The sequence below is a fragment of the Patiria miniata genome, unplaced genomic scaffold (assembly GCF_015706575.1).
Source record: "Patiria miniata isolate m_02_andy unplaced genomic scaffold, ASM1570657v1 HiC_scaffold_3, whole genome shotgun sequence".
Classification (NCBI taxonomy): Eukaryota; Metazoa; Echinodermata; class Asteroidea; order Valvatida; family Asterinidae; genus Patiria; species Patiria miniata.
Window position 1 is genome coordinate 6,030,120 of NW_024037069.1, and position 26,639 is coordinate 6,056,758.

At 39.7% G+C, this 26,639-nt stretch overlaps 1 protein-coding gene across 2 annotated transcripts; it reads right to left on the reverse strand.

Moving 5' to 3' along the window:
- Nucleotides 1–4,913: 4,913 nt before the first annotated feature.
- Nucleotides 4,914–26,639, reverse strand: LOC119737415. Of its 2 annotated transcripts, none has more exons than XM_038211754.1 (11): nucleotides 26,571–26,639; nucleotides 22,766–23,093; nucleotides 21,510–21,818; nucleotides 20,599–20,841; nucleotides 19,730–19,890; nucleotides 16,933–17,109; nucleotides 12,492–12,588; nucleotides 11,367–11,457; nucleotides 10,354–10,443; nucleotides 9,656–9,747; nucleotides 4,914–9,177 (listed from the first exon to the last, which is right to left on the reverse strand). In XM_038211754.1, the coding sequence occupies exons 2-11, from the start codon at nucleotides 23,006–23,008 to the stop codon at nucleotides 8,296–8,298; spliced, it is 2,385 nt and encodes a 794-aa protein (XP_038067682.1). In that variant the 5' UTR covers nucleotides 23,009–23,093; nucleotides 26,571–26,639; the 3' UTR covers nucleotides 4,914–8,295. The 2 variants fall into 2 exon arrangements, with proteins under 2 accessions (XP_038067682.1, XP_038067681.1); XM_038211753.1 differs by having other exon boundaries at nucleotides 21,510–21,833; nucleotides 26,571–26,638.

The following is a 26,639-nucleotide window of genomic DNA, read 5'->3' on the forward strand; positions in this document are numbered from 1 at the left end:
TCAAACATGACTGAATAATGTACTGTAAAATACTATAATTTGAATGGTTCAAATGCTTATATGCACAGACTTTTATGAAAGGTGTGTCTCGTTGTCTTCTGCCTTATGTACAAAGAGAATTAACATATAATCATTGTACGCTCTATTTTGTTTTTGTATTTTAGACCCTGCGTTGGCATAATACAAGTGGTTCAAATGATTTCACCTGTGGACAAATACAGTAGTCATTCCATAAATTTGGGGTCCAATTTTTTTCTTTCTGTCCCTGTTACATCTGACATGTATGATTTTTATTCTTCTGGATGCAGTCTGTAATAGGATCGTCCTCCAAGAGTGATTATGAATAGCATAGTACCGCTACCTACCCAACAAATAACATTGAAGTCATTCTTAATGATAGTTGAATGATAAGTTACAGAGTTGAGAGATAAAAGGGACAAGAAAAATGTCACATTTTGGACCCTAAATTTATAGAATGACCGTTATGTTTCTGCTTTTGCCTTTTTTGAATGTACAAGTGAAACTTTTTTACTGTTGTACTGAACTTTATGCGTGTTGTAATCTTGTATTATCAGCAAGTGCTTCAATTTGTATTTCTTTTTGCAAAGACATAATATGTACATGTGTATTTAAGTGTTTGCCATCAGCTTTTTTTATGTGAACAGCTTGTTTTGTTGTACCTTTTATTTTTATTTGTGTATGCTTGTAGCATTTTCATGGGCATGATACTTTTTATCTAATATTCATGGCATTTTACTAAATACAAAATTAGCATAGTTCATCGTGTTTATCATACATGAATAAAAAACATGTTTAATATTTGCTTGCATGTCCAGATAAGTGGCGGGATTTAAATCCGGATCTTGTAACATTCGGTTTGAGTTCGGTTTCAAGTTTGGAAATCGGATATTTGAAACTAACCTTAAAAAAGAAATTAAGCTTTCCATTTTTTGTGACACAGACTAAAGAAAACATCTAGAACATCCCCCATTTTACTCTGTGATTGATGATTGTAACGGCATTCACTTGCTAGTAGTCTTCTTGGTTCATGAATAGCTTGCCCAGTCGACTTATCAGAGAGTTCCCATCCATTTTTTCAACGTTACAGCTCTGGAGTGCTTTTGTAAAGGCCCAGTGGTCATTCAATCCTGCAAAGTATACCCAGTCATTGGGAGGGCATTGCATGTGGCACCTCACAGTTTTTGTTGGCAAGACTGTGAGCTGGATGGGAACTTCTGGTGAAATCAGATTTTGTTTTTGGGTTTGAAAAGAATAAGATAACCGGATTATGAAATCTCCAATTTCACCCACCACTAGCTCAGATACAAGCTTAAGTTTCAAACTTTACAGAGATCACTGACATATGTGTTTCTGAGTGATCTCTTCTGCTATGTTTGGCGTGTATGTAACCACTGGTGGTTGTCAGTTTAAGAAGCAAAAGCACATTAAAATTCACATTTGAAGTAAATATACATTGGTACAATGGAGTTTTGTAATTTAACAAATTAGAATGGTGTACATAGAATCATATGTATTTTTTTTTTAAATTTACAGTCTGGACTGTCCATGGAAACACCATTCTGCTTTCTGTGCTTACTGATTGCGTGAACAATATTTGCTTGAACAGTTGAGATCTTGAATCAAATGTTCATAAAGTAACTTTGTTGAATGCATATGCATGTCATTTATTTCTCGTCGTTTATGTAATTAACGTTGAAGTGTATTATCATGCTCACAAATCCATTCCTGTAGGGCTGTGCTGTATATACCGCATATCCGGATATCCGGTCATCCACCTTATATCCGAATAGGAATTTACGAAATACAATATTCGGAAAAATGTAAGTTGTCTGGAGAAGATGATGAAAAACATCTGTGATATAATTTTAGTTGTATTAAAGTTGAGTGGTTTTATTCTTTGTCAAATGCGAGATGACATCTGATGATGTTCTCGCATCGCGACAATGTTTTTGTCAACATCCACTTTACATTTTGTATTTTAAGAGCTTTTGAGAGGAATATGAGCCCTAATATGCATCTTTAAAATCTGTCAACTTTCAGCTAGTCGGCTACCTCAAAAAAATGTATCGATACATACATGATATTCAAAAAAGAAATTACCTCATTGTCAATGTTTGAATATTTGGATATTTGATGAAATCCAAAGTCCAAGAATCGAATACTAAATTATTTGGGAGTGCACAGCTCTACATTCCTGTGCTTAATCCAAGTATGTTGTATAATGTACATGAACGTATATTTTTGTACTAAGCAAGCCTTATGAGTGTAAACAAATTAAGGGGTTTTTTTATACGCAGTCTATGATAGGTCAAGTTACAATTCAGTTGCAAGTACTGGAGTGAACAATAATTACAAAGGAATACTTTTGTCACTGTTCATTTGAATAGCTTGTGACTCTAACAGAATCTGGATGACTAGTGACTGACCAGTGAATGACTTGTTACAACGTGTAACAACTTGTAACAACTTGTAACAACTTGTAGTTGTAACAACTTGTAATGGCCTGATTGCTACTGTTTTTTGACATGCGCAATTAATTGAGGTTACAAGTTCTCAACTAAACTCAGGCAGAAGGTCAAATTATGTCGATTGATCGACTTTAAATGCTTGCTGAAAATATGTGCACTTCTGTGAAATGTCCAAAAGTTAATTTGTCACTGGTTTGATAATTCATTGAACCTTGGGGGTTTTTTTCATCAGATTTTCTGAGAGTAGAGAGACCCACAAATCATGGTGCCAAAGTGCCAGTCCGTGGACAAAAATTGTGGTCAGTTCATGAAGGTGGTCCAGTTTCCCCCAAAAAAAATTATTGTGTTTATTTTAATTTCTTTAAAGTTGCGTTTCCTGTGCTAGTTTTGAGTTTTATCCCAAGAAATAGATTCCTTTTCTAAATTGCTATTTTTCTAGCAATATAAAAGTTGACCGAAAAATTGACCGAAAAAAAATCGGTCCATGTTTAGTTATTGAATTATTACTAAACAATTTCAAATTATTGACTGCCAGATTATAGTTCCGTTCTGGCGGGGTAGGCTGGTTCCCGCCCCACAATCAGTATCGATAATGTATGGACCGGGAGCCAGTCTGCTCACAAAGCAGATCTGTTTGTTCCCAAAACAGAAAACTTGTTTCAGAGGGTTGAAGGCTTCCAAAAATGAAAAAAGGGTTTTTTTGGTTGCATTTGAAAACTTCTGTTTAAATAGAAAAAAATATTGAATTCATCGAAGAGCACTGGAAAAGCAACTTTAAATTAGTGAATTTGAAGATGTGTATATCGTTATACTTTATTACCTTGTCTTATGGAAAACTAAATATCATTTTGCTGCTTATTTGTAATACATAATTATTTGCCCATTCATCATATCATGGACTTGTAATTAGACTGTGTATGAATGGTAGCTAAGCCATTAATACATAGAAAAATACCCTGGGAAAAACACCACAGGGTATGAAAAAAATGACTCATGTTGAGTTTTCTTGACTTGAGTCGTATGAAACAAAACAAACACTATCCTCTTCTGGAAAAACCCAGGTCCAACGTTGTTATTGTTCTCTAAATCTTCCCAGCAGGGAAGGGAAGAAACTGGAACATAAAACAGAGAGAGTTGGTCCCATGACAGCGTGTGGAATAGGAGGAAGTAGAAACTTCTAGTTAAACCGGAAATTCTGGGCCAGGATTTCAGGTTGTTGAGTGGTTCCACAGAGAGTATCAATATCAGGATCATTAGGTCGTAGAATATCGCTCCCCTCCTCTTGACAAGGGTTAAAGGGCTCATGGAGTGAATATTTCTTAAGAACATATTTTGTGCTACTTTCTTATCTTCTTAAGTGTATGAAAACTAATTGATATTCCTTTTTGGCTAATTTTGTTGAAAAGTGCACTTCTTTAAACATTTAAAAATTTGCCATGCTTTTCCGGATAAGGAGGGTGCTGTTGTCGTGATGTCATTTCAGGAAGACACTGTTCATATTAGGTGTTTTTCTGTTGAAATAGTGAACCCAAAAATGCTCATTGAAAAAAAACATTTGTGAGAAAAGTTTCCTCATTGGCTTACTGCCATGTTGCTGACACAACAACGAATCACTAATGAAAAGGAAGTTCACAACAGCGAAATATCCAAAATTTTGTCAACTTTTTGTGCATAAACTAATTGCAACATTGTGGTTTCTGCCTGATATGACGTCACACCTTTGCTCACAAATATGGAAATTCGCATGAGCATGAAAAAACAAAAAGGCACCAAAACACCCTTGAAAATGGCAAAATGAAAATTGAAAATAAGGTTAAAAGAACACAAAGGTGCATTTTCAAGGATTGCATTAAAAAAAATACATTTCATGGGTCCTTTAAATGTTTGCTGTCTGATGCAGATGTCCATACACGACCCATCTGAGAAAATATGGGCTAAATGCGAATGGGGAGAAAAAGTGGATTTTGACACCAGGGTTGTTTTATTGCTTCTGCTGAACACGGATGTTGTTGCTTCAGATTTCTATTCTATAAACACACTGCCAGCAGGTCATTTCGTTTAAACCCTGTACTAAAGCTGTGATTTATGTACAAACTTTTTTTCATAACACTAACAGGATATGTACACGGCCACAATTTCCCTGCTAAACAGTAAAATATGACTGTTATTGCAGAATTTGCTGTACAGCCATACATTGTGGCCTTGATGATACAGTGTGCCTAAATGACCTTCGTTATTTGCCATGTTATGACTTGCAACATGTTTATCCAAGTTCAGCTGTGTAGGCAATCAGTACGTACTTTCTTTTTTTTTCAAGCTGTTAATTCCTTTTCCAGATGTGGCATTTGTGCTGCAGGAACACACAAATGGTTTCATTTTTGCCAGCCTGCCTCAGTTTGCTGTTCATAATCATAGCTCGCTATATTTTTTTTCTTGTTTCACAATAATTTCCCAAGCCATACCAGGTACATGTATTGTGTTTGGACGAGTACAAATTTGAGGCACAATGGTCTTAATTGTCATAGATGTGAAAAGCCCATTTTATTTCACAGCTTCCAAATTCCAAAAGGATCAGAATCTTGAAACATACAAAGTTTAGAGTTAACATCTTGTAATTCCCCAAAAACCCAGCACCATATTTTGGTACAAAAAGAGTGAAAAAAAGTGTCAAAATGGAATTTTGAATATGAAGCACTAGTTTTGAAACAAACATTTACACTGAAAAAAAGGGGAACATTCATGGACATGTTCAAGGGTTTCTTGAATGCATGAACTAGAACACTGTGTTTTTCAAAAGCTTTAGCAAACAAAATATGAAGTTGCTATTTGAGAAGACAGTTTTGGGGTGTTTTTATCACACTGTCAACAGGTCAGCATGCTGCTGTAATATCCAAATCACTCTTTAAAAGAGAATGACCACAGATTCGAACAAGCGCAAGGCACACTTAAAAAATACTTAGTTTTTGGCCCCATTTCTATGTTGGTTACTTAGCTTATTCCATTCCAGTAGCTGAAACTGTCCAGTGTCACTTCTTTTTCGAATCTGGCGTCATATGAAATTTGGACTCCTGTGAAATCTACTTCCTTTTACCTTATATGGACTGTAACCCTAACACGTAACCTGCCACCTTCCAAAGTTATCGTCACTTTAGCGTGCACAGTACAACTAATGAGTCCGTACTAGAGTCCGAAATACACACATCTCTGGCCAAAGCGGTGAGCAAATGCAGTCTGAAAGAAATTTACAGCTTAATACTTGCTTTTGTGTCTTTGTTTTTTGACAGCAGTGAAACACTTCTTAGGTTTTTGTATTTTAGTCTTCCCAAAATTCCCGAATTGGGTAAGATATTTCCCAGCTGAGATGCATTTGAACCCACTTGTTCCAAGTGGTTGAACCGTCAAGAACTATTTACTTTTTCATCACCAGTGCCTTTGGACTTCTGAACAAAGGTGGCCTCAATTTTGTTAATGATTTCTACGAATGCCCGTTCAGTATTTGCCACATTAAAACAAACAAGAAAATCATGTTGCACCTTAATTAGTACAATTTACTATCCATACACATGGTATACAATATGACAAAGCATTTATTAAATTGAATAATAACCTTATGAGATGACTGTTAAGTGTTACTAATACAGTAATATATTTACAGCATGTAGTGATTTTTCTGGTATATCAGTTTAAATTACAAGTTGAATTAAGGAAATGTGTACACCCGTAATGACTTTTCATAAAAAATGTACATATCTTTATATTGGCACTGCCACCATTTGATAAACCCATATTGTACAAGTGAATGTAATTTACAACATTCGGGCAATTCCAGCGTCACAGACGTCAAAAATCAGACAATTTTTTTGTTATCTAAAAGCTCAGTGAATAAAACTGAAAATGTATTTTTCAAATCTTATACATCCATCATCTAGTAATGGTCAAGGAGATTACAGACTAGGAGTTTTGGATCGTTTCTCTGAATCATTATTTAGATATCGTGGATAATTGGTTCAGTCACAGACATCACTTTTTTTCCATACATGTAATACTGGAATTGCCCATGTGGACATTTATAATCAATAGAATGTACACAAAAATGTGACCCAAACCTCAATTTCAGTAAACCACTACTTTTTGTAAGTCTGTTCAAAACAGTTTAAAAATTGTATCCAACAATTGAATCATGATCTATATATCATTTTGGACAAGCTACGCATTTATCATTGAAGAGATTAATAAAAATTGATTGTCTGAGACAAGATACAACTTTCTGTGTGTTTTCTTTTAGAAAAAGAATGATTGTAATTATTGGCCCTCTAAACACAGTACTTATTCAAATATTAGGAAACAGTGCTGTTCACAAAATCAGCTGTATTCATAGACAAATAGAAACCTCGAGCAATGCTAAATGCAGCATATTAAAGTCACATTGTTCAGAAGACAAAACTATATATCTATATATACATATATTGCCAAATAATGTGTACCAAAAAAGTTTTACTTAAAATTGAAATTTGTTGCTAACTCTACAAAAAAAAAAGTCATGTTGGAGCAAAAAAGTAGTTTTTGAAAAAAAAAATGCACGGTGGGAAATGAGCTTATACATGTATGTGATACATTGACCACTTGAAGACAAAAAAATTTTTAGGCTGAAAAACACAATTTTTGAAAAAGACAATATATCAGCCCAATTTTAAAATCAAGACAAACGCCAAGAGTACTGACTCTTTGAGAGTCATTTGTACAATATTTGTACGATACATCTCATCCTAACTTCATATTTTGCAACACTCAAAAGCCTCGCCACGGAGCAATATTTGCTTCGATGACAGGCTGTGTACAGCGGCCAAATTCAAGTTCAAAACACAGTGTGTACAACACCACGTGAACCACTGACATGCATATGCGTCCACCGCTGGAGACTCAGGGAAAGCTTGACCATTTAACCTGACACCCGCCCCGAATATAATGTACATTGCCAGATCATGTTTACACGTCCTCTGGCGTTAACTGGTGAAGTAGGACCCATGTTGAGTTTTCTCTTCTACAGAGTGTCCCAGAAAATGAATCTTGAAATACAACAGCCATGCAACTGGGATGTCACAAAAACAAGAGGAAATTCAACTCTTTCCTGGAATCTGTACAGTGTTTTTCTATTTTTAATGGCACACATGGGAAGTTAAAAAAGGGAAATCAGCTGATCCGAGGAAAAGTTGCATGCCTGTGAATAAATGCACCAGAAAGAACAAGGAAACACTTGAATTTTCCTTTTAAAACTTTTTGATAGTTTTACAGCAGGGATGAGATGGGGGGGGGGAGGGAGTGGCAGAGGGTTTGAGGGTTGCCCAGAGCAACATAGGGTGTATGACATACACCTGTATTTACCTGAAGGCACCCCTTAAGATAACCTCCTTTTTTGTATATAAACTTTTATATAAACTTGTATATGTAAAAAAGCATCTTTACGCTAAACCTCAGGAATTCCAGATTTGAAAAGTGATCCTGTACAAATTCTGAAATCAGGAAAAATCATTACAAAAAATCCTGAAATCAGCAAAAATCATAACAAATCTCATTCGTTACAGTTTAAAATTAAAAATTTGCAGTATTTATCACTCAACTGAAATTAACGCTGTAGCAAGCATTTTACCTATGGATCAAATTTTAAATAACAGTTCACCCAAAAAACATCAGAACTAGCTCGGTTCTACTGTCTACTGGAAGTAAGAGTGACTGGGCTGTAACTTCCCCAATCCTTTAAAATCCTCTAAAACCTGGGTTACGGTGCCGGTTGATTTCACTCAAACACTCACAGCAAAGTGACATCGGGATCGTTTTCAACCATCAAGTCATACGCCGATCGGTGCATGGCTGAGCCGTCGCTTGACACTGCCCCCAGCGAGTTCAGGCTCGTCTTGTCATCATTCAAACTCTCCATGCTGGTGCTGCGCAGGCTACCCAGAGACCGCCGGCTACCGGACATGCTGTTCCGTCTCAGCATCTTCTTGAAGAACTTGGAGACGGGTGAGGTCTGGGCCACGGGGATGTTGGGGCAGAGCGGCGGCTTGGCGCGCTTGCCGGTCAGCTGTTGGTCAACCTGGGAGTTGACCAGCGGCTTCATGATCGGCAGCTGCTTGGACGGCGTCGACGGCCTGAAGTTGGCCAGACGTAACTCCTGCTCCACGTTGTTGTACGGCGAGCTCAGGATGTTCATGTTGGCCCTGATGTACGGGTTCATTTCCGGCGTATTAAGCCCACTCTTGGCGTTTCGGTCGGGCTTCGGGCTGCTCACGGGCGTCCGGTACTCATGCATGTTGGAATTCAAGTGAAATATATCCTTGACGTGTTCCTTCTTGGTGGGCGTGCGGTTGCAGTTCCCTAAAACATTCAGGGTCTTTTCCATCTGATTGGCCATGTTCAGGCGGATGGTCCCCATGTCAAACTTGGAGCCTTCCCTCGGCGTGTTCTCGGTGCTTGAGCCGCCCGAGCCGTCCAGATCCCGGGAGTCGTTGAGAATCCTGACAAACCTGCCGGTGGGATCAGGGGATATCGCTCTCAGGCCGTCGTCCTCAGGGGAAGACAGATTGTTGTTCAGTGCTTCTCTCTCCTTCTCCCTGTTTGCTATCAGGGCTGGGTGATTGTCAGGAGGCAGAGGGGTAGAGGTAGACACAGGTGGAGTAGATTGCAGTTCCTTCAAAAAAAAATACAAGGCAAACATTATGCATGCCTGCTTCTTGATTGGGGCACCCAAAAAAATATAATACACCTTGGAAATGAGACATCACACAAATAAATCAACCCACGTTGAATTCAATATTGGGTTTTCCCCTTCACTGACATATTTTATAAACACTGCTCAGTTTTTCTTATGAATAGTCTGGTTGCTGTACCCGCTGCTATATGAGATTCCAACCAGCCAGCCAACCCCAGCAAGCTCAGTGGCTGAGTGGTGAGACGTCTGCACTAGTAAGCAGGAGGTCGTGGGTTCGAGTCCCACCCGAGTAAGTTTTCTCCTAATCCCTCACGACAAACCCCGAGTATACATACAGTGTTTAAAAGATATCTTGCTAGTGACTGGCTGTGGCTGATCTTTGCACTGACATAAACTTTGTAATGGTATTTTTGAAACTATGGCTGTTGGACGGTCTGGTGATTATTTTTTTTCTTACCAGTTCAAATTCAGCAAAGTTGGCCGCCAATCTGCCCGTCTGTTTGGGAGACTGTGCGGAGGAAGATGGATAGCTGGGTTGGCTACGTTCCTCTGAAAATAAAAAAAAGGACAATAAGGCCAAATAAAAAAAAAACATGTTGAGCGTCCTTCCTGTTTGAAAAAAAGGAAGGAGGAGGCACATTTTTTTTTTTTTTTTTTTTTCAAAACGACCGGCCGGGCTATTTTTGAAGATGGCCGCCAGCTTTTTTTTTTTAAATGGCCGCCACTTGGACTCAGGAAATGACATACCAGCTTTATATGGGCTAGATGCAACAGAGAAGAAGCCAAAATGATGTCACTGTTTAAAGTTTATCATTTTTTCGGGTTTTTTTTTTTTTTTTTTTAAAAGGAAAAAAGGAGGTGGCCTCCAAAAAGGAAGCGGGCAGGGACGCTAAACAAGTTTTTTTTATTTCGCCTAATTCAGGAACAATAGTTTTTGTGCGTTAGGGTACAATGGCAGCCCAAAATGAACAGGTATTTTCAGAGGATTGACAGGAAGTATTCTTCTATTTAAATAAAACATGCAAAACATGCAAATTGAACATTTGTTACGAGAAATAATGGAATATATCTTGAAGAGCGAGGATAGATCAACTTTGAAGCTAATATTCTGCATCTTCTGCTGTTGCTGTAACAGCATGTCACATCCAGCTTTACCTGGCCTGGGGCTGGGGAGGGCTGCCTCTGCAGTCTGGCTTCGTCTGTGCTTCACCTTACTCTTCTGGTTCTGAGAAGATTTCTTGGGAGCTAAATAAAATACGGAGTTAGAAAAACAAACATGATGGATGTATTATGGCATTTAAATATTTTTCTGTGAAAAAAAAATAATACAACACAGTGCAGTGGCCAAGACCATATCATTCAATAAATTGTGCAGGCTTCATAAAAATTTCTTGGATACTGGACCCAAAATTTAAAAACAAGAAAGCTCGCTGCCCAAACCATACTGCCTGCTACTTCCTGTACCGCCCCAAACCGCCCCACTGAAGTTGGGACAGATGTTACAGTTGGTGCGTAATGGGTATGTACTAATGATGTGCAAACCCGACCCGAAACCGACTTCGGGTCAGGTCGGGTCGGTTTGTCCATCTTTTTAGTCAGGTCGGGTCGGTTTCGCCATCTTTTGAAAAACCAAAATAAACCGAAATAAGCCGAAACAGTTGAGAAATTTAGGTGATGCAATATTATTGACAGTCACTGTGACCGCAGCCCATTGTGTGGTGTGGCCACCGAGCGCACTACCAAGTTCCCATGGTATTAATTTCTCTAGTCAGATGGGGACTGACAGTGAAATAGATATATTGTAACAGTTTTCATGATACCATGTGATGATACCATGCGTTTGTTCAATAAGCAGAGTTACTCTCGATCAACCCACTGAGTATGACAGAGACAGAGACGATGGTTTTGCAAAAGAATTCATGCCACGTGGGTAATAGCAGGCACCCAAACAGTGATCACTTTGTCCAAGCCAGGTATTTGGTTTTTTTAGGTTTTTTTCGGGTCGGGTCGGTTCGGGACTGTTTTACCTTTTTTTTTGTCAGGTCGGGTCGGGTCGGTTTGAGGGAGTTAAGATCGGTTTTGGTTCGGATTCGGTTTATATCTTTAATGTTTCAGGTCGGTTTGGCCTGGTCAACCCGACCCGATGCACATCATTAGTATGTACTCACCAGGTTTGACATCAAGTACTACCACATTGGTAGCCATGACCAGGCTAATGATCTCTTCATGTGTTAACGTCTCAACGCTGACTCCATTCACCTGAAAATAAAGTATTCCTGGTTGGTCAGTGGTTATGGAAAAATTTAAGTCTCATTTTCAGCTCAAATTTTCCATGAAAAAGAACAACGCAGGCAAGTTTTGGGTTTTAAATTACACTATTTTAAAGGTCCTTTATTTCTAATTTTCTTTTTCATCATACAAACTTAGAATTGTAGACTTTTAGTAGCATCTTTTATTTTACCTTGTGGAAATATGGTTATGTACATGTATGTATGTTATGTTATGTATGTCAGTCTTCTCCAAGATATTTGGGTCCGGATTTAATGTTTTTTGTTTTAATTTTTTTAGTTTGTGTTATATATCCACATATATTTACTTGTTAGTTTTTTTATTCACTTTTAAACATGCATTTCAAGTGCTATTTTGGAGTTTCATCCCAAAAAATAGATTCCTTTTCTAAATTGCTTTTTTTTCTAGCAATACAAACATTATTTACTTTTGAGTGAGACATCGACCAAATTGGCCCATGTTCGGTTACTGAATTAATAATTTACAATTTAGAACTATTTTTGGGGGGCACAAACAGATCCGCTTTGCGAGCAGACTGGCCCCCGGTTCGTATATTATCCATACTGATTGCGGAGAGGGGTGGAGGACCAATCTATAGAACTATTGGCGGGGGTAGACTGATTTCCCCTTCCACCCCCCCCCCCCCAAAAAAAACCCACCCCCTCCAAAACCAGGAACCAGTCTGCTCGCACAGCGGATCTGTTTGTGCCCCCCAAAAAATCAGAGGTTGGCAGATGTCCAAAAATGGAGGTGTTTTGGTTGGAATAAAAAAACAGTTGAAAATGTATCAATTTAAAAAAAATTGAATTTGTTGAAGATCACGAGGAGCGCAACTTTCATTGTTGATTAGTCACTGTTTTATCGTATTCATTATTTAATTATAACCTTCATTTTTCCAATCCTCATTTAATATGTAAAGCACGAGACAGTTTTTGATGATTTTCTTGCAATAAAAATGTAGTGTCTGCTTATTTTTTAACATTATTTTGATTATTTGAAGCTACCTTGCTGATGAGCAGTCCCCTCTTGAGTCCAGCCCTGTAAGCAGGTGACATGGGGTCCACGTTGGCTACAGTCACATCCAATTCAAAGTCCACACCACTGCAATGGTTTGGAAAAAAACAAAAGTGATCAGACATTCTAACGCTATTTGTGTACTCCTGTTAAAACCTTAAAGTTACGGGGATTAAACGTCCCTTTTTCTAAAGGAAGGAGGAGGAACGTACACTATCATAGAAATCCGAATAGTGCTGCACTAAGGGAATATTCAGAGAGGCTGATAAGGCCACAAAAAAAAGTCTCCGGTTTCTGGTATGCGCGCGTCGCCGTAGCCATGCGCGTCGGCAAAATGAAAAAGTTTTTTTTTCAATGAAAGATGATGTCTCAAAACCGCCAAACTCACTGGTTTGACTGGAATCCTGCTGCTGCACAATTTTAACGTGTTTTTAGATTGGGTTATGGTCGAGAATAAGCTTTATGTGGCCTCTCTGGACTCCCATATAATTTGCACTAAGTTTAGTCGGGCACCATTTGCAGTCATCAGCCGACATTTGAAGCAAAAAAATCAGGTAAAAAAAAAAAAAAAGCTGCGTCGCCGCACCACTTTTTGGGCAAGCTCCATACCAGAAACCGGAGACTTTTTTTTTTTGGCCTAAGGGAGACAAAAGCGGAACGAAAAGAAAATGGGTGCAAGCAGTGCTGTGACTGTATTGCAAATGTTTTCTTTTCTTCAACCTCAATGTTACAGCTATTTCAGCACCAAAAGTTGCCAGAATTTTGGATATTTCTCTGTCCTAATTTTGTTCTCTTTGGGGAATCGTTTTTGTTGGCAGTAAGCCAATGAGTACACTTTTCTCACAAATGTTTTCAATAAGCAAATTTTTGGGTTCACAATTTGAACAGAAAACCCCTAAAACTGAACAGTGTCTTCCTGAATTGACATCACACCAACTGCGCCTTCAGTTCAGAAAAGCATGGAACACTTGAAATGTTTAAAGAAGTGCACTTTTCAATCCAATTAACCAAAAAGGGATGTCAAATAGTTTTTAAACATTTAAGAAGAGTAGAAAGTTGCTCAAAATATGTTCCTAAAAAAAATGCTCTTCATGTACCCTTTAACGGTTACCACTATGAACGACTCTAAAAACAAACATTTTTTTTTTAAAAAGGTTAGCAAATTTTGGACATTTTTGTTTGACTGCAGTTTTAAGTTTGGTTCTCCGAATCTTCCATTCTAGATTGCCAAGTGTGATTTCAACATATGGCTGATCTATCCGGAAATATTATACCGATAGGGGTTTCCCCTGGCTAAAACATATTCCCCTTAAGGCCTCTGGTAGAAAAAAAAAATGAAAATTGGCTCCAGTGGGGTTTAGTGGGCGGCCTGTAGTCACCCAACCGTGACTAACAAGTTGCCAGCAGACCAATGCAGGCAGGAAAACGGAAGGGGTCGGGGGGAAAATGAAAAATCCACGAAAAAAAGTTGGCAGAGGGTTTGAGGGTTTCCGGTGGCCCCAGAGCAACGTAGAGTCTATGGTATATGTTTGTATTTGTCTAACGGCACCCCTTACAATACCCATTCCTTTTGTAATTGTTCTATATCAACTTTTACTGGTAGAAACACCTTTACGGTAAATTTCAGATTTCAAAAGGATTCTTTAAAAAATCCTGAAATCAAGAAAACTTTTTGACAAAAAAATCCTGAAATCAGGGAATAATCCTGATTTCTCACCCATGGGAAAAGCAGAATTGAAAAAGGGGCATTACTCAAGGCGAAAGGGACCTACCGCCATGTGACAAGAATATTTAGTGCTTCAATGATGGCATATTTACTGTCAATGACAGGGTTTGTATGATGCCAAAAATAGAGCGTGCAAGTCTCACCTGTGCACGTTCACTTTTTCATGTGAACGTCTTGGTACCAAACACTGACTAGTCTAGTCACAGACTCCCGCGTTTGAATTTACCCACTTGTTATCCGCTTGTTCGATTGAGCCGAAGTTGAGGTCAACAATATGAATTTTATAACAGTCATCAATTTGCAATATTTTCAATATGTTGTAAATTGTAATGCCTTCTTTGCTTTCGAAATACCCATATGGAGCTGATTGTCTCATTTAGGGTGCCGCCAACGATGGGACAGAGATAGGTGTGTAGAATTCGATGCCGAGAATGCTGTATCATTTTTAAATCGCTGTATGCTGCTCATTTCAAGTACTCCGCACAATTTGTTCACTCGGTATCTGAAACTACAGTTATTCCAGATCATTTTGTGAGAGAATTGTTACAAACTGTGAAACTTTTGTGTTAGTACATGTATGCTTGAAGTTTGACTTGCATTTTTTAACCAAAATATGTGCAATGTTTATGGGTCTTAATCAAGCAAATCGCAACACTATTTTCCGCGCCGTGTCGTGACCCATTGAACCTCATTATACAATTAATGAATATTCAATTGATATTTGAATAAAAGCTCAATATGCAAATTTTATGTAAGTACATGGGCCTCGCAAAAGAGGTTCACCGTACCGAGTCGTTGGTCGCGTTTTGGGGACATCCCATTACCGTATTTGGCCATATGGACTGTTTCATTTCTTTGAAGGATTTATTTTAATAAATTAAACGGCCAACTCATTTTCACATGAGGTTTTACTTTGCATGCTCCACAATGTAAAAGCTTTGACAAGTTTTTCATAGTCATAGGGCCTGTTTTGTTAGGCCTAAGTATGCGTGCTGGAGCAGAGCTAATGCAATTCACCCGAGAGTAGAATGGAAGTGACCATCTGACGACACACGCACAGCGGATGCATGGAGTAACGTCGCTGAAACTAATGAAAGGTCGGGAAACACTCACATTTAGCGGAAATTGATGCACTTTCCTCGATGTCAATTAGGCCACACAAAAAAAATAGTTCTGCTTCCGATTACATGCCTTTCAAAAATAGGGTCGGTCGGTCGGAATTTTTTTTTTTTTGCCAATTTTTTTTATGCAGATTGAATGGGGTATTCAATTATATGCGAAGTTTTAGCCTGAACTATTTCTATTGCACTACGAAAGCTATACACGAAATGGCAACAAAAAGTGAGTTAAACCTACCTTTAATTATTGTCAATATATTTACGTTCGATAATTTCAAAAAATAATGGAAAATTCAGGCCGTTCGCACCATATGCACAACGCTAGTCAAGACGCGGGGAGCTGGCCAAAACTCCAAGGTGTGTGATGCGTGCGTGTGTGGCGAGCGGCCCACCATGGGCCGACAGACCTGTTTTTACGGTCAACAATTTCGGGAAACACGCGGCATGTATCACTCCAAATACGAGTAGTGCGATCTCAAAATGAACTCCTGAACACAGAAAATACATACACAGACAAGCTAGATCAATTCTGTAAATTAACTTGCAAAAATGTTCTTTCTCCATCGGTGTTTTCTTGGCATTTTTACGATGTCGAATCCGACCAGTTGACAGTGGCCTGCACTGTACTGATACTAGCGCGCTATCGGTCACATAACTAGCTATGGACTGGTTACCGCATTTTCATTATGTCTTCTAAATTGGCCCCTGCGCGGCACGGCGGGAACCAGTCGTCGCCACGTGATTATAGTCACCGTGCGTGACATCGAATTGCGAAGTAGTTATATCGCGAAGGGAATTTGTAATAACGGAGGTTTCTTTTGAAAAAAAGCAAATGTAAGTATGAAAACAAATAAATACAAGCATTTTTGGATGCAAAAGGGTTGTTGAGAGGTATTTTGTGAAGACAGAAAAGACAGATTTTATTTGTATTTATTCAATTTTTTTATTTTTTATTTTTTTGGGAATTGCCGATAAAATTTTTAGGGTCGCAGCCTAAAAATAGGGTCGGTCGGGTAACCGGAAGCAGAACTATTCTTTTTTTTGGCCTTAGCTCGCCGGCTTTCCAAGAAGGCTGCGTGGGTCTTATTTTACAAGTAAATTGTTTTGGAATATATGGATGTCTCAAATTTGTGTAAAAAATGGGTGGTTTCGACGCACGTTTTCGTCTGTTTAAATGCCAAATCCATTGACACGTTCTTACGTTGCCATGAATGCGCGCGTGATGTGCGTTTTGAAAGTCACTCCTGATTGGCTAAAAGTGCCTATCCAGGGTGAGCGCTGTACAAATAAATAGCCCCCTCTATCGGCTATCCCAAAGAAGGAAAGAACAAACAGTTCCATATGCATTTATTGCCCTTGATTGGATGGGCCCAGTCAGGACACAAAATGAATGCAAAAAAACAGGACGCTACACACATTGTAGATCTAGCTATACATGGTGCCTGGATGTGCCGTATTCTTGTAAAATCTCGCAGGTTTTTGAGGTCAACTTGCATGCTCTATTACCAACTAGGGGAGTGCCACACCCCTAGGAACCCCCTGGCAGCACCCGCAAGTTGGCGGGTCCTACTTGTTACTCTGACATACCCTCTGATACTGCAGCCCAACCAGCCATCCTCATCAGCGATGATGGTCACCTGTTTGACCTTTGACCCATCAGCCTCATCTTGGCTGTTGTCATGGCTACTGTTGCCATGCTTACTGCTGCTTGCGCTCTTGAGTGATTGGTGGCTGCTGGCTGATCTGGCACTGCTTATCTCACTCCTGGTGACAAATATGAGAAGGCATTTATTTTCAGTTTGCTGAGATTTGTATATCATAACTTAAAGGTAATTATACAACATTTGCAAACATCCAAAATCAAAACTACCAAATCATCATGAAATGCCTTGCTGGACTGTAAGGCCCCATGGATTAATTCCGATTTGCGTGCGCCCCCGTGCGCACGCGTGCGCATGCGGGCAAACTCGAACAAAGGAGATTTTGAACCCACTGGCACGCATCGGCACGCATCTGCCCGCATTGGCACGGACTTGCTCGCAGTGGCACGCAAACGGGCTCAGTGCCAGGCGGTACAACATTACAAACAAACCGCAGAAATGCACAATAGACATCGTCTTGGACTTTAGCCATTGTGTCCCTTAATCCGCTCATTAGTTGGTTGTAAACACTTGGCATGGCCAAGCATGACTCATCTACTCTGGTGGTACCAATAATTACTCGCATTCCAAAACGACAGGAAATGTTAACGAAATGTTAATGATAAAAGTGCCCAGGAAAGGACAGGAAATGCCCCAAACATTACCGCGTGAGCCGGTACTTTCATTTAAAACACCGTGTAAAATTTAAATCTACTTGAAAAATCGAACTGTCTTTATCATAACTTTATAAATAAAAATGGTACGGACTGGTACACTCGTACCCAGAAAGTGCAGACTTTTATTGAAACAGTGGTATGAAAAGAAATTATTAAAAGCTTGCCGCACCTTGCCGCAAAGAATTTTTAAAGGTCGGGGTACAGAAGCGAAATGAGAGAATTTTGTACAATGGCGAGACCTCATTGCAGCCAGACTGGTCTACAACCGCATGTTATTGTACGCTGATGGAAGTGGTGTCAGACTTACATGTAGTCTGGCTCGCGGTAACAGTAATAACGCATGCACGCATGTTCCGTATTGTGTGGAGCGGGATCGGCCATTGCCAGACTTTGTCTGGCACGCGGTGGTGGTATTTATAACAGGGATGATGCGTGGACACATATTCCGTGTGTTGCATTGTGCGGGGCAGGATCGGAACTATACTTTTGGTAGATTAAGTGGCAGGGTATTCTGCAATTGTGCCAAAAAAAATCAGGGCTGTGTGGATATCGGGGCGGGAGGTGACAAAAACCGGATTAACCAAATGGCCGGAAAGATTCCTATATCTGGCCATCACTTGTCACCCTGTGCACAAACCCTACAGGACTGCAGGTCTGAAAATGTTTAAGTGTTTTCTCAATTCAAAACTTGTCCCTGCAAATTTTGATTTTTTAGGACATAGTATCACTTTCTGACGGCTGATAGGTCATTTAAGGGAAATATTACTGATGGCCATATTTGGCTCTAGAAGTTGTTGGAAATTTCAGCATCAAGTTTCGTGGAATCTGATGCATCACTTCACTTTTTGGGGCCCAAAAGCAAAACTTCACTAATATGCTTATTGAATAGCACTAAGTGCCCACCACCAATTTTTTTTTTTTTTGAAAAACTTGTTCAGTTCACCAAAAGAATCATATTGCTCAACTTCACTAGTTCAGTTCGTTTACAATACAGTGCAGCTGTAAATACAGTAGTTTGTGTACAACATTCTTTTGTACAGGAGGCATCTTTATTGTCCATAAATATTCTCTAGTTCGGCATCGGCCTCATTGAGCTCAGAATTAATCCACGGGGCCTAAGTGAATAAAAGTGTCAATCATCCTGTGAAATCATGGCACCTGGTGTGCTGTCATTTTCAAGAAAAGTGGTATTTTTTAATTTTCAATGATGGTCGGCCAACCATTGTTGGAAAAAATTGACTTTCTTCAAATACATGCACTGCCCCCAATTTACCAAATCTAGTTAGTCCACACTTTGATTGCAATTGGTTACATATCCATAACGGGTGCATGCCGGCTAGTCTGTTCCCTGACCTGACGATTTCCTAACGTCTATAAATTCCTCTATTATCTGAAGTTGGGTCAGGGAACCAGACTTACATGAAGAGCATTTTTTTCTTGGTTTTTCCAGCATCTATAAACACAACACTTTATATTTGCTATTAAAATACTAACTCCAAAATCCATCCATTTTGAAAATTACAGCAAAAGCAGTGTTGTATATTACCTTTAAAACAATTTTTTTTCTTCAATCTTCTCCATACTAAACGACTTTGTTCAAAATAGTTTTCACAGTGAAAATCTATACTTTAAACATTTTTGTTGGTTGCTTTATCGAATTCCATTTAATTGGTTGCTTTAAATACAGTTTATAATATTCTTCTGTACATGTGGCCCAGAAACCAGTGTGAATAAGACATATCAAACGCAGTTGTGCTGCAAGTTGGAACAAGTTGGACATTTTAAAATCTTGAATCCTTCATCTGTGTCAAATAAAAATTCACTTTCACCTGAAATATGAACTCATCTTTTGAAAATCAAGTCCTTTGAGGTTAAGAAAAATATGGTGTTATCTGCTATTCTGCAAAAACTTACAGTGCCTCTAAAAAAAACAGAATGTTTCCAAATTTACAATTAACCTGTCTTTTGACACCAACTATCAGAAATTTTAGCTTTTGTCAAGTGCTTTACAGAATGTTTATGGAATATCTTAGTATATAGTTACCTTATTGTTCATATTCTATTTACCTTGGAGTGCCGTTTGGTGTGGATCCTGGCATGGTGCCAACTGGTGCCACGTAGAGTATCAGCCGGCGCGCCGACTTGAGCGCCACCACAGCCTGGGCATGGGTGATGCTCTTGAATGGCGTGTCGTTGACCTTTAGAATCCGTTCCCCCACCTTCAATCCCTGTGAGGTGAACGTGAAAACAAATTTAATAGTGACTTTGTGATTGAGGTACCAGCTTAGTGCTTCTACATCAGATTCAAACCAGCTAGCTGACTTTGGTGAGCTCCTTCAAGCGGTAAGCTGTCTGCAGTAATTGTGATGGGTTTGAGTTCCACCTGAGATAATTAATGAATTCTTCTCTCACAAGTCTCATCAGCACCAAGTCTTAATAAAAGTGCTGACAAAACTTATCTTGGTGAAAGACAAAACAATAAATAGGTGTCTCTTAAATTAAAGGGAGTCAGGTTGGCGTAGCGGTACTTTCCTCGCCTTCCACCGCTGTGACCCGGGTTCGATTCCTGCCCTGGCCAATATGTGGATTGGGTTTTCAGTCCCTGCCTGATTCCGTGGGTTTTCCCCAGAATATTCTTCTGGGCTTTTCCTCCCACCTCTAAAACTGTGATTTCTTCTCATTCACTTCTCTCTACAGGTTTCTTCAGGCTTTCGAGCTTACAAAGCCTTGGGGGTACTATTTGGTGAGTCCTTGGTTTCAGTACCAGAAGTAATAAATAAAAAAATACAATAAATAATAATAAGTCACTGCCTACAGTTTGTAAATACCAAATTAACATAAGTCTGTTGAAGCAACAAGCCGGCTTGTGCATGCTGAGAAATTGTGAAGCTTTTGCTTTTTTTCCTCAGAAACAAGGACAACAATAAGTGTCTTACATGTCTCTCTGCCTGGCCACCAGGATCCACTGTGGAGACATAGATGCCAGCATTCAGGTCCTTGCCTCCCCGAATGCTGAAGCCTAGGGTCTCCTTCTCTCGGTGCGTCAGCTTGATCTTCCTGATCTGGATGGGCGGGGCAGAGGCAGAGGAGGAGGTGGAGGAGGGTGGGGCCTTGGGCGTGGTTCTCACACTGCTGCCTTGTTGCTGCTCACTGCTGGTGTTCAGGGCGAGGGGTGGAACCTGGAGCAAAATAAGGAGAGTTTGGCTTTGAAGAATTTAACAAAAACCTTTGGACTTGGAACATTACGAATATCATCTGTGGAAGCGGGAGAAATGTATGCTTTGGAAACTGGAATGTTCCCACATCTGAACCTATGCATGCAAGTTCACAAGAAACTACTCCAGTTATGAACACACTAGGGAATATTGTATATATCAATTAAAAAGAACTTCTTTTATTCAAAGAGATAAAGTGGCAAGGACGGAGGGAGTGGGGTTGTTACAGGGGGATTAAGGCCAGTACCCCCCCCCCACCTCCAACCCTTGTTCTCCCTCCCCCATCCCCAATCAAAATTTTGAGAAGAAGCTTTTTGCTGAATAATATGAGTCTACGACCAAACTCACTGAGTGCCACCGCCAGAAACTGCAGAACCCCCCAGTACCATCTTGCAGGGACAACCTCAAATGCAAAAGGACTATTTTCAATATATAAATAGGCCATCACAAATATTTTCCAAACTTTGGTTTATTCCATGGTTTTCAGAAATAAAGGGACAAAATGCAGTTGCAGATCAACAAAAAAAGAATAAAACCAAAAATTAATAATCATAAAAACAGCTACACTGTTCTAAAGCAACCTTTTTTCCAATTTTACTTTTACAGATATAACACCTCATAAACCATCTTACCTCAGGTTGATTTCTTCTAAGGTCAACATCCATCGTTCGACTCCGTTTGTGTTCCTTCCTCCCTTCAGAAGACCTGGAGCTGTCCCTTCGCATCCTGACGAAGTCAGCTCTCTTGGACGGACTGTTGTCAGTTCGTCGCACTTCCTTCTGGTGGGCCGTCGACACAGCCTTGCTCCTGGCCTCCAGGCCCATGACTGCTCGGATCTGCTCCACGGGCAGGAGCACCTTAGCAGAGGACTTGCGCTTTGGTCTCCCGGCTCCGTGCCTGGCTGTCCCCCTGATGACCTCCGGAGATCTCTGCTTCTGGATCTGGGATTGATAGCCCTTGAAGCAGGGTCACAACGATTATTTAGTTTAATCTTGATTGACTGAGTTATATTTTCGATTAGATTTAAACAAACTTTTTGAAACTGAAATCTTCCTTTCAGATAATCTTCCTGTTAGAAGGCTTAAAGGCATGTCCAAAAACTATCTCTAGCCCAAAACAAATCCCTCAAATATTCCACACATACAAAATTCTTTCAAACGCATGTGGGAAGAACACACAGACATACGTACTTGCTGAATGTTGAGACAAATAATATGAAAAGTTATCAATAGAAAGGAGGCTGACAAGCATTGTACGGATGCGGTCTTATTGAAATTATATTTCAGCAAGCTGTTGGCAGTCTGTCACCTTATAATTAAATGAAACATGGACCACAAATTCTACTTTTTCTGAAAATGAAATTTGTTATGGGAGCAAATTTATCAAAAAGCATTCTGGTGCTTAAAAGAATTGTGACGTGCCATGCCAAACGAGTTTGCTGGGTTTGGCTGGCTGGTTGGAGCCTGATGTAGCAGTGGGTACCGTAACCAAACTTTTTATAAGATTGAATTTGCGTCCGGCCGGGAAAAATGTAAATTTAATATTAGGTTTTGCCCTTCGCTGACATATTTTACAAACAGTGTATACTCAGTATTGTCGGAGGGTGTGCGAGAAACAAAGTCACAAGCTTGCTTAGGTGCGATTTGACACTCGATCCCAAGACCTTCTGCTTTAAAAGTGCAGATGCCTTACCACTCATCCACCGAGTTTGCTGGAGTCCGCTTGCCAATTCAAGTCTGATATACATAGACGTGGGTACCGTAACCAAACTTTTTATACCATGGAATTTACGAATTATGGGAGATGTTCGTTTTATATTGGGTTTTTGCACTTCGCCGAAGTAAGGAATCGATTAATCAATTAAAACAAATCACCATAAAGCCCTTACTTGGAAGTTCAGACAGCAGAGGTGATCAAAGTCCAGCCTCAGATCTTCGGGGATCATCGGGAAGATGGCCTCAAGGAGACAGGTCTTCTCCTGGGTGTTCAGGAGGCTTCTCAGGGTGGTGCAGAGCACCAGGACGGACTTGGTCTGTCGGAAAGACTGGATGGCTTGCTTGAGGGCAGCGCACTCTCTCTCATTGAGATGCCTGTGCGCTAAGGTGCGCAGGTGCTGACCGGCGCTGGTCATACCGGACGGAATCCAGAGAAACTCTTAGACAAGTCTGTATCAAACTCACAGATGATTCGGCAGTGTTTTTTTGTGTGCAGATAATCTGATGATTCAAAATAAGGAGAATAGATTTCAGGCAAAAAAACAAAAAAAGATTTCAACATTTTAGTGTGATATTCTTACAGTTCATCTTACCTGTTATGCAATGTTTTCAAGCTTGGATGCATGGTGCAACAAATGTTCACTGCACAATTTAACCTAATTCACTTATGGCCAATGGATGATAAAAAAAAAAAGTAATGTGGATGTCTTTTAAGAGTGTGGTCCAATTAGTGGTTGGATTTAAATCCGGATTTTTTAAAATTTGGTCTGAATTCAATTATTGTTTTGATTTTTGAAACCAGATATTCGAACCAACCTCTTAAAATTTCTCACACCACGGCACTAGTACCATCGCCCCTGCACATCCCCCCCCCCCCACTAAATATCAAGCATTCGTAGCACTAACTTGATGATAATTAGGTCTAATTCAGATCAAATTTCAAACCTTCTATTCTCAGCAATTGAATGGAATAAGCGAAAACAGGCTTACAAAGAAACATTTAATTATTTACAGCTGAAAAAAAAATATCCATCACTATGCCTGGAATTAAACACTTCAATGCCCATTCAACAAATGCTAGTATTTCACCGGCACAACACATCCAGAACCATCCGGCCGCATTTTATGCCGCATTTCGTCATTTCATCCCTTCCAACCGGAATCTATTGTTACAAGTGAATGGTAACCTTGGTAACAGATGGAGTTCTGACAGCTGCTGTCATTGTCATGCAAATGAGTCAACATCGAGCACCCGGAAACAGTTAATGATATTCAAAATTGAAAGGGCCCTGCTACATGTATAACAGTTTATGAATTTAATATGTGTTTAATGAAACGTGAGCTTAAAATGTTTAATCCTCGTTGACAACAAGTAAAGCCAAAAAAAAAATACTTCTGCTTCCGATCACATGGCATTTGAATATAGTGTACGTAGGTAGGTAGGGACATCTTTTTGGGGGGCGGGGACATATTTTTGGGGGGCGGGGGCATTTTTTGTTGTTGATCATATGTAGGTGTCTGCGTGTAGTCAAGGGTAAAAGGTAGTAATTGATGATTTGGGGCTTTTCCTCTCATTTTTCTCCAAAAAAAATAGGGTAGGTGCTATCAAAATAGGGTAGGTAGGGTAACCGGAAGCAGAACTATTTTTTTTTGTGCCTAATGTGACTTATGTAGCAAGGCTATACATATCGAGGAAGGCTTTTTAGTTTGCAAGGTCAATAAAAATGAGATGACAATGTCACATTGAATTGTCAACATACTGTTCAGAATAAGCTTAATAAGGCTGGCCGTGCATACTCAGCGCGAAAGTGAAAGTGAATGCAGTAAGTTTTAGCGCAGCAAAAGAATGCAGCAAATTCCGCATTTCAATTTTTTCAGCAAAGGTTTTGAGACGCAAAATTTGCTCCGTACATTCTACCTTCACTGTACATCTACAGGGGGCATGAAAGATATCAAATTATTGGATTCTCCAAAAAAAAAAAAATTCTGTTCACTGCAGTTTGCATTGAATAACCATCAGTGGCAAGGTAACGTTTGGAAAAAAATAACAACACATGAACTACAAATCTGGTGTCCAGATTTTTCCTACTGAGTTCTTTTATTTAAAAAATTCTTACAGAAGACTATCTTGAAGGCAAAAATCCTGTTCTCATTTTTTTTTAATCCTGGCTGGAGTTACCCAGCCCTAATTTTTTTCATTGGGTTGTCATGAAAAAATTTAGGGCTGGGTAACTCCAGCTATTTTAATCCCACAAATAACAAAAAGAATTCTCTCCCCACCCCATTTTTTATTTAAAAAAATAATCCATGCAGACAAAAACATGTTCATAATATTTCAGTTTTTTCATGGAAAAAATGTTGGGAAACAATGTTGCAACCTTACCCCTACAACCTTGGGTATTACACGTAATAGTAAGACCAACAGTTCTAGGGGTATTGCAACCTGACGCCACTTTTTTCTTCATCTCATTCTCAATGAAGGTCATTCATTGCAAAATGATGATAAGACATGAATCTGGGACTGAGAAACATTTCCAATTTTGTAAGGAAATACTTAGAAAATGTGTACACAACTGCGGAAGTGGCGTCAGGTTGCATCTAGCTGGAGTTACCCAGCCCTGAGTTTTATCATTGGGTTGTCTATTAGGGCTGGAGCGAATTTTTCTCGTAACTTGTAGTATAGGCAAAAAATTTTGGAAAATGTTCAATTTTGTCCCCGTTACACACTAATTGCAACTGCAACTCACCCCAAACTTGCCTGGAATAACCATTACACAGGTCCTTGAAGTAAAAAACGATCCACGATGAAGATTCAGCCTACAATTGCAGTGAAAACAGGAGGAATAACCGCTAACTTGACAACTTGCTGGATTGGCCAGGACCGCAATTGGTTTGTGCACAAAAAAATGTGTGTACAATGAATGGCGGTCGATTAACAGGCACAGAGAGCGATCGCTGTCAACTACTCGTTTTTGCCGGCTGCGCTGGCTGTTGGCGCATGACGTCACGCGGAAGCGTAACACCCGATGACTGTTTCATGCACTATTGGTTGCGGTTCCAGTACCAAAGCTGTGATGCGAGTGGTAAACCTTATATTAGTGCATGAAACAATCATCGGGTGTTACGCTTCCGCGTGACGTCATGCGCCAACAGCCAGCGCAGCCGGCAAAAACGAGTAGTTGACAGCGATCGCTCTCTGTGCCTGTTAATCGACCGCCATTCATTGTACACAATTTGTTTTGTGCACAAACCAATTGCGGTCCTGGCCAATCCAGCAAGGTTGTCAAGTTAGCGGTTATTCCTCCTGTTTTCACTGCAATTGTAGGCTGAATCTTCATCGTGGATCGTTTTTTACTTCAAGGACCTGTGTAATGGTTATTCCAGGCAAGTTTGGGGTGAGTTGCAGTTGCAATTAGTGTGTAACGCCACGGGGACAAAATTGAACATTTTCCAAAAAAATTTGCCTATACTACAAGTTACGAGAAAAATTCGCTCCAGCCCTAATAGACAACCCAATGATAAAACTCAGGGCTGGGTAACTCCAGCTAGGTTGCATCATATTTTTCCACCGTTTAAATGCCCTGGCATAAAATAATGTAGTGGTTTGGTTGGATAGAACAGCAGTTGGTCTACATGTTGCATCATATTTTTCCACCGTTTAAATGCCCTGGCATAAAATAATGTAGTGGTTTGGTTGGATAGAACAGCAGTTGGTATACATGTCAATGTCATGCATACAGTACATGCCTTTCCGTACTTGACCGTACGGAATCACGCAAACTCGATCGACCTGCTGATTCCAAAACACAAAATCGTACTGCCTCTTTCCAAACATGCCCTCTCAATAGCTAAATCGTAGCGAGTAATTCACCAAAACTGGTGCCAGGAACGTAGTCCACATAATATTCATCAATACATGTAGTTTTTATCACAAAATAGAACCTGCATCCGAACAAAAACGAACATTTTTGTACTCACCTGAGCACAACAGGTGCTACTTTCACTTGTTTGTGGACGGAATGTAGGTTACATCCGGGCACTTTGGCA

Bases quoted from the DNA above. Each gene is read 5' to 3' on its own strand.
- LOC119737415 (XM_038211753.1), bottom strand. From the start codon at position 23,008: ATGACCAGCGCCGGTCAGCACCTGCGCACCTTAGCGCACAGGCATCTC. The intron at 21,834-22,765 runs GTAAGGGCTTTA...CCCTGCTTCAAG, and splicing joins TCTGCTGTCTGAACTTCCAA to GGCTATCAATCCCAGATCCA. The intron at 19,891-20,598 runs GTAAGACACTTA...TTCACCTCACAG, and splicing joins GTGGCCAGGCAGAGAGACAT to GGATTGAAGGTGGGGGAACG.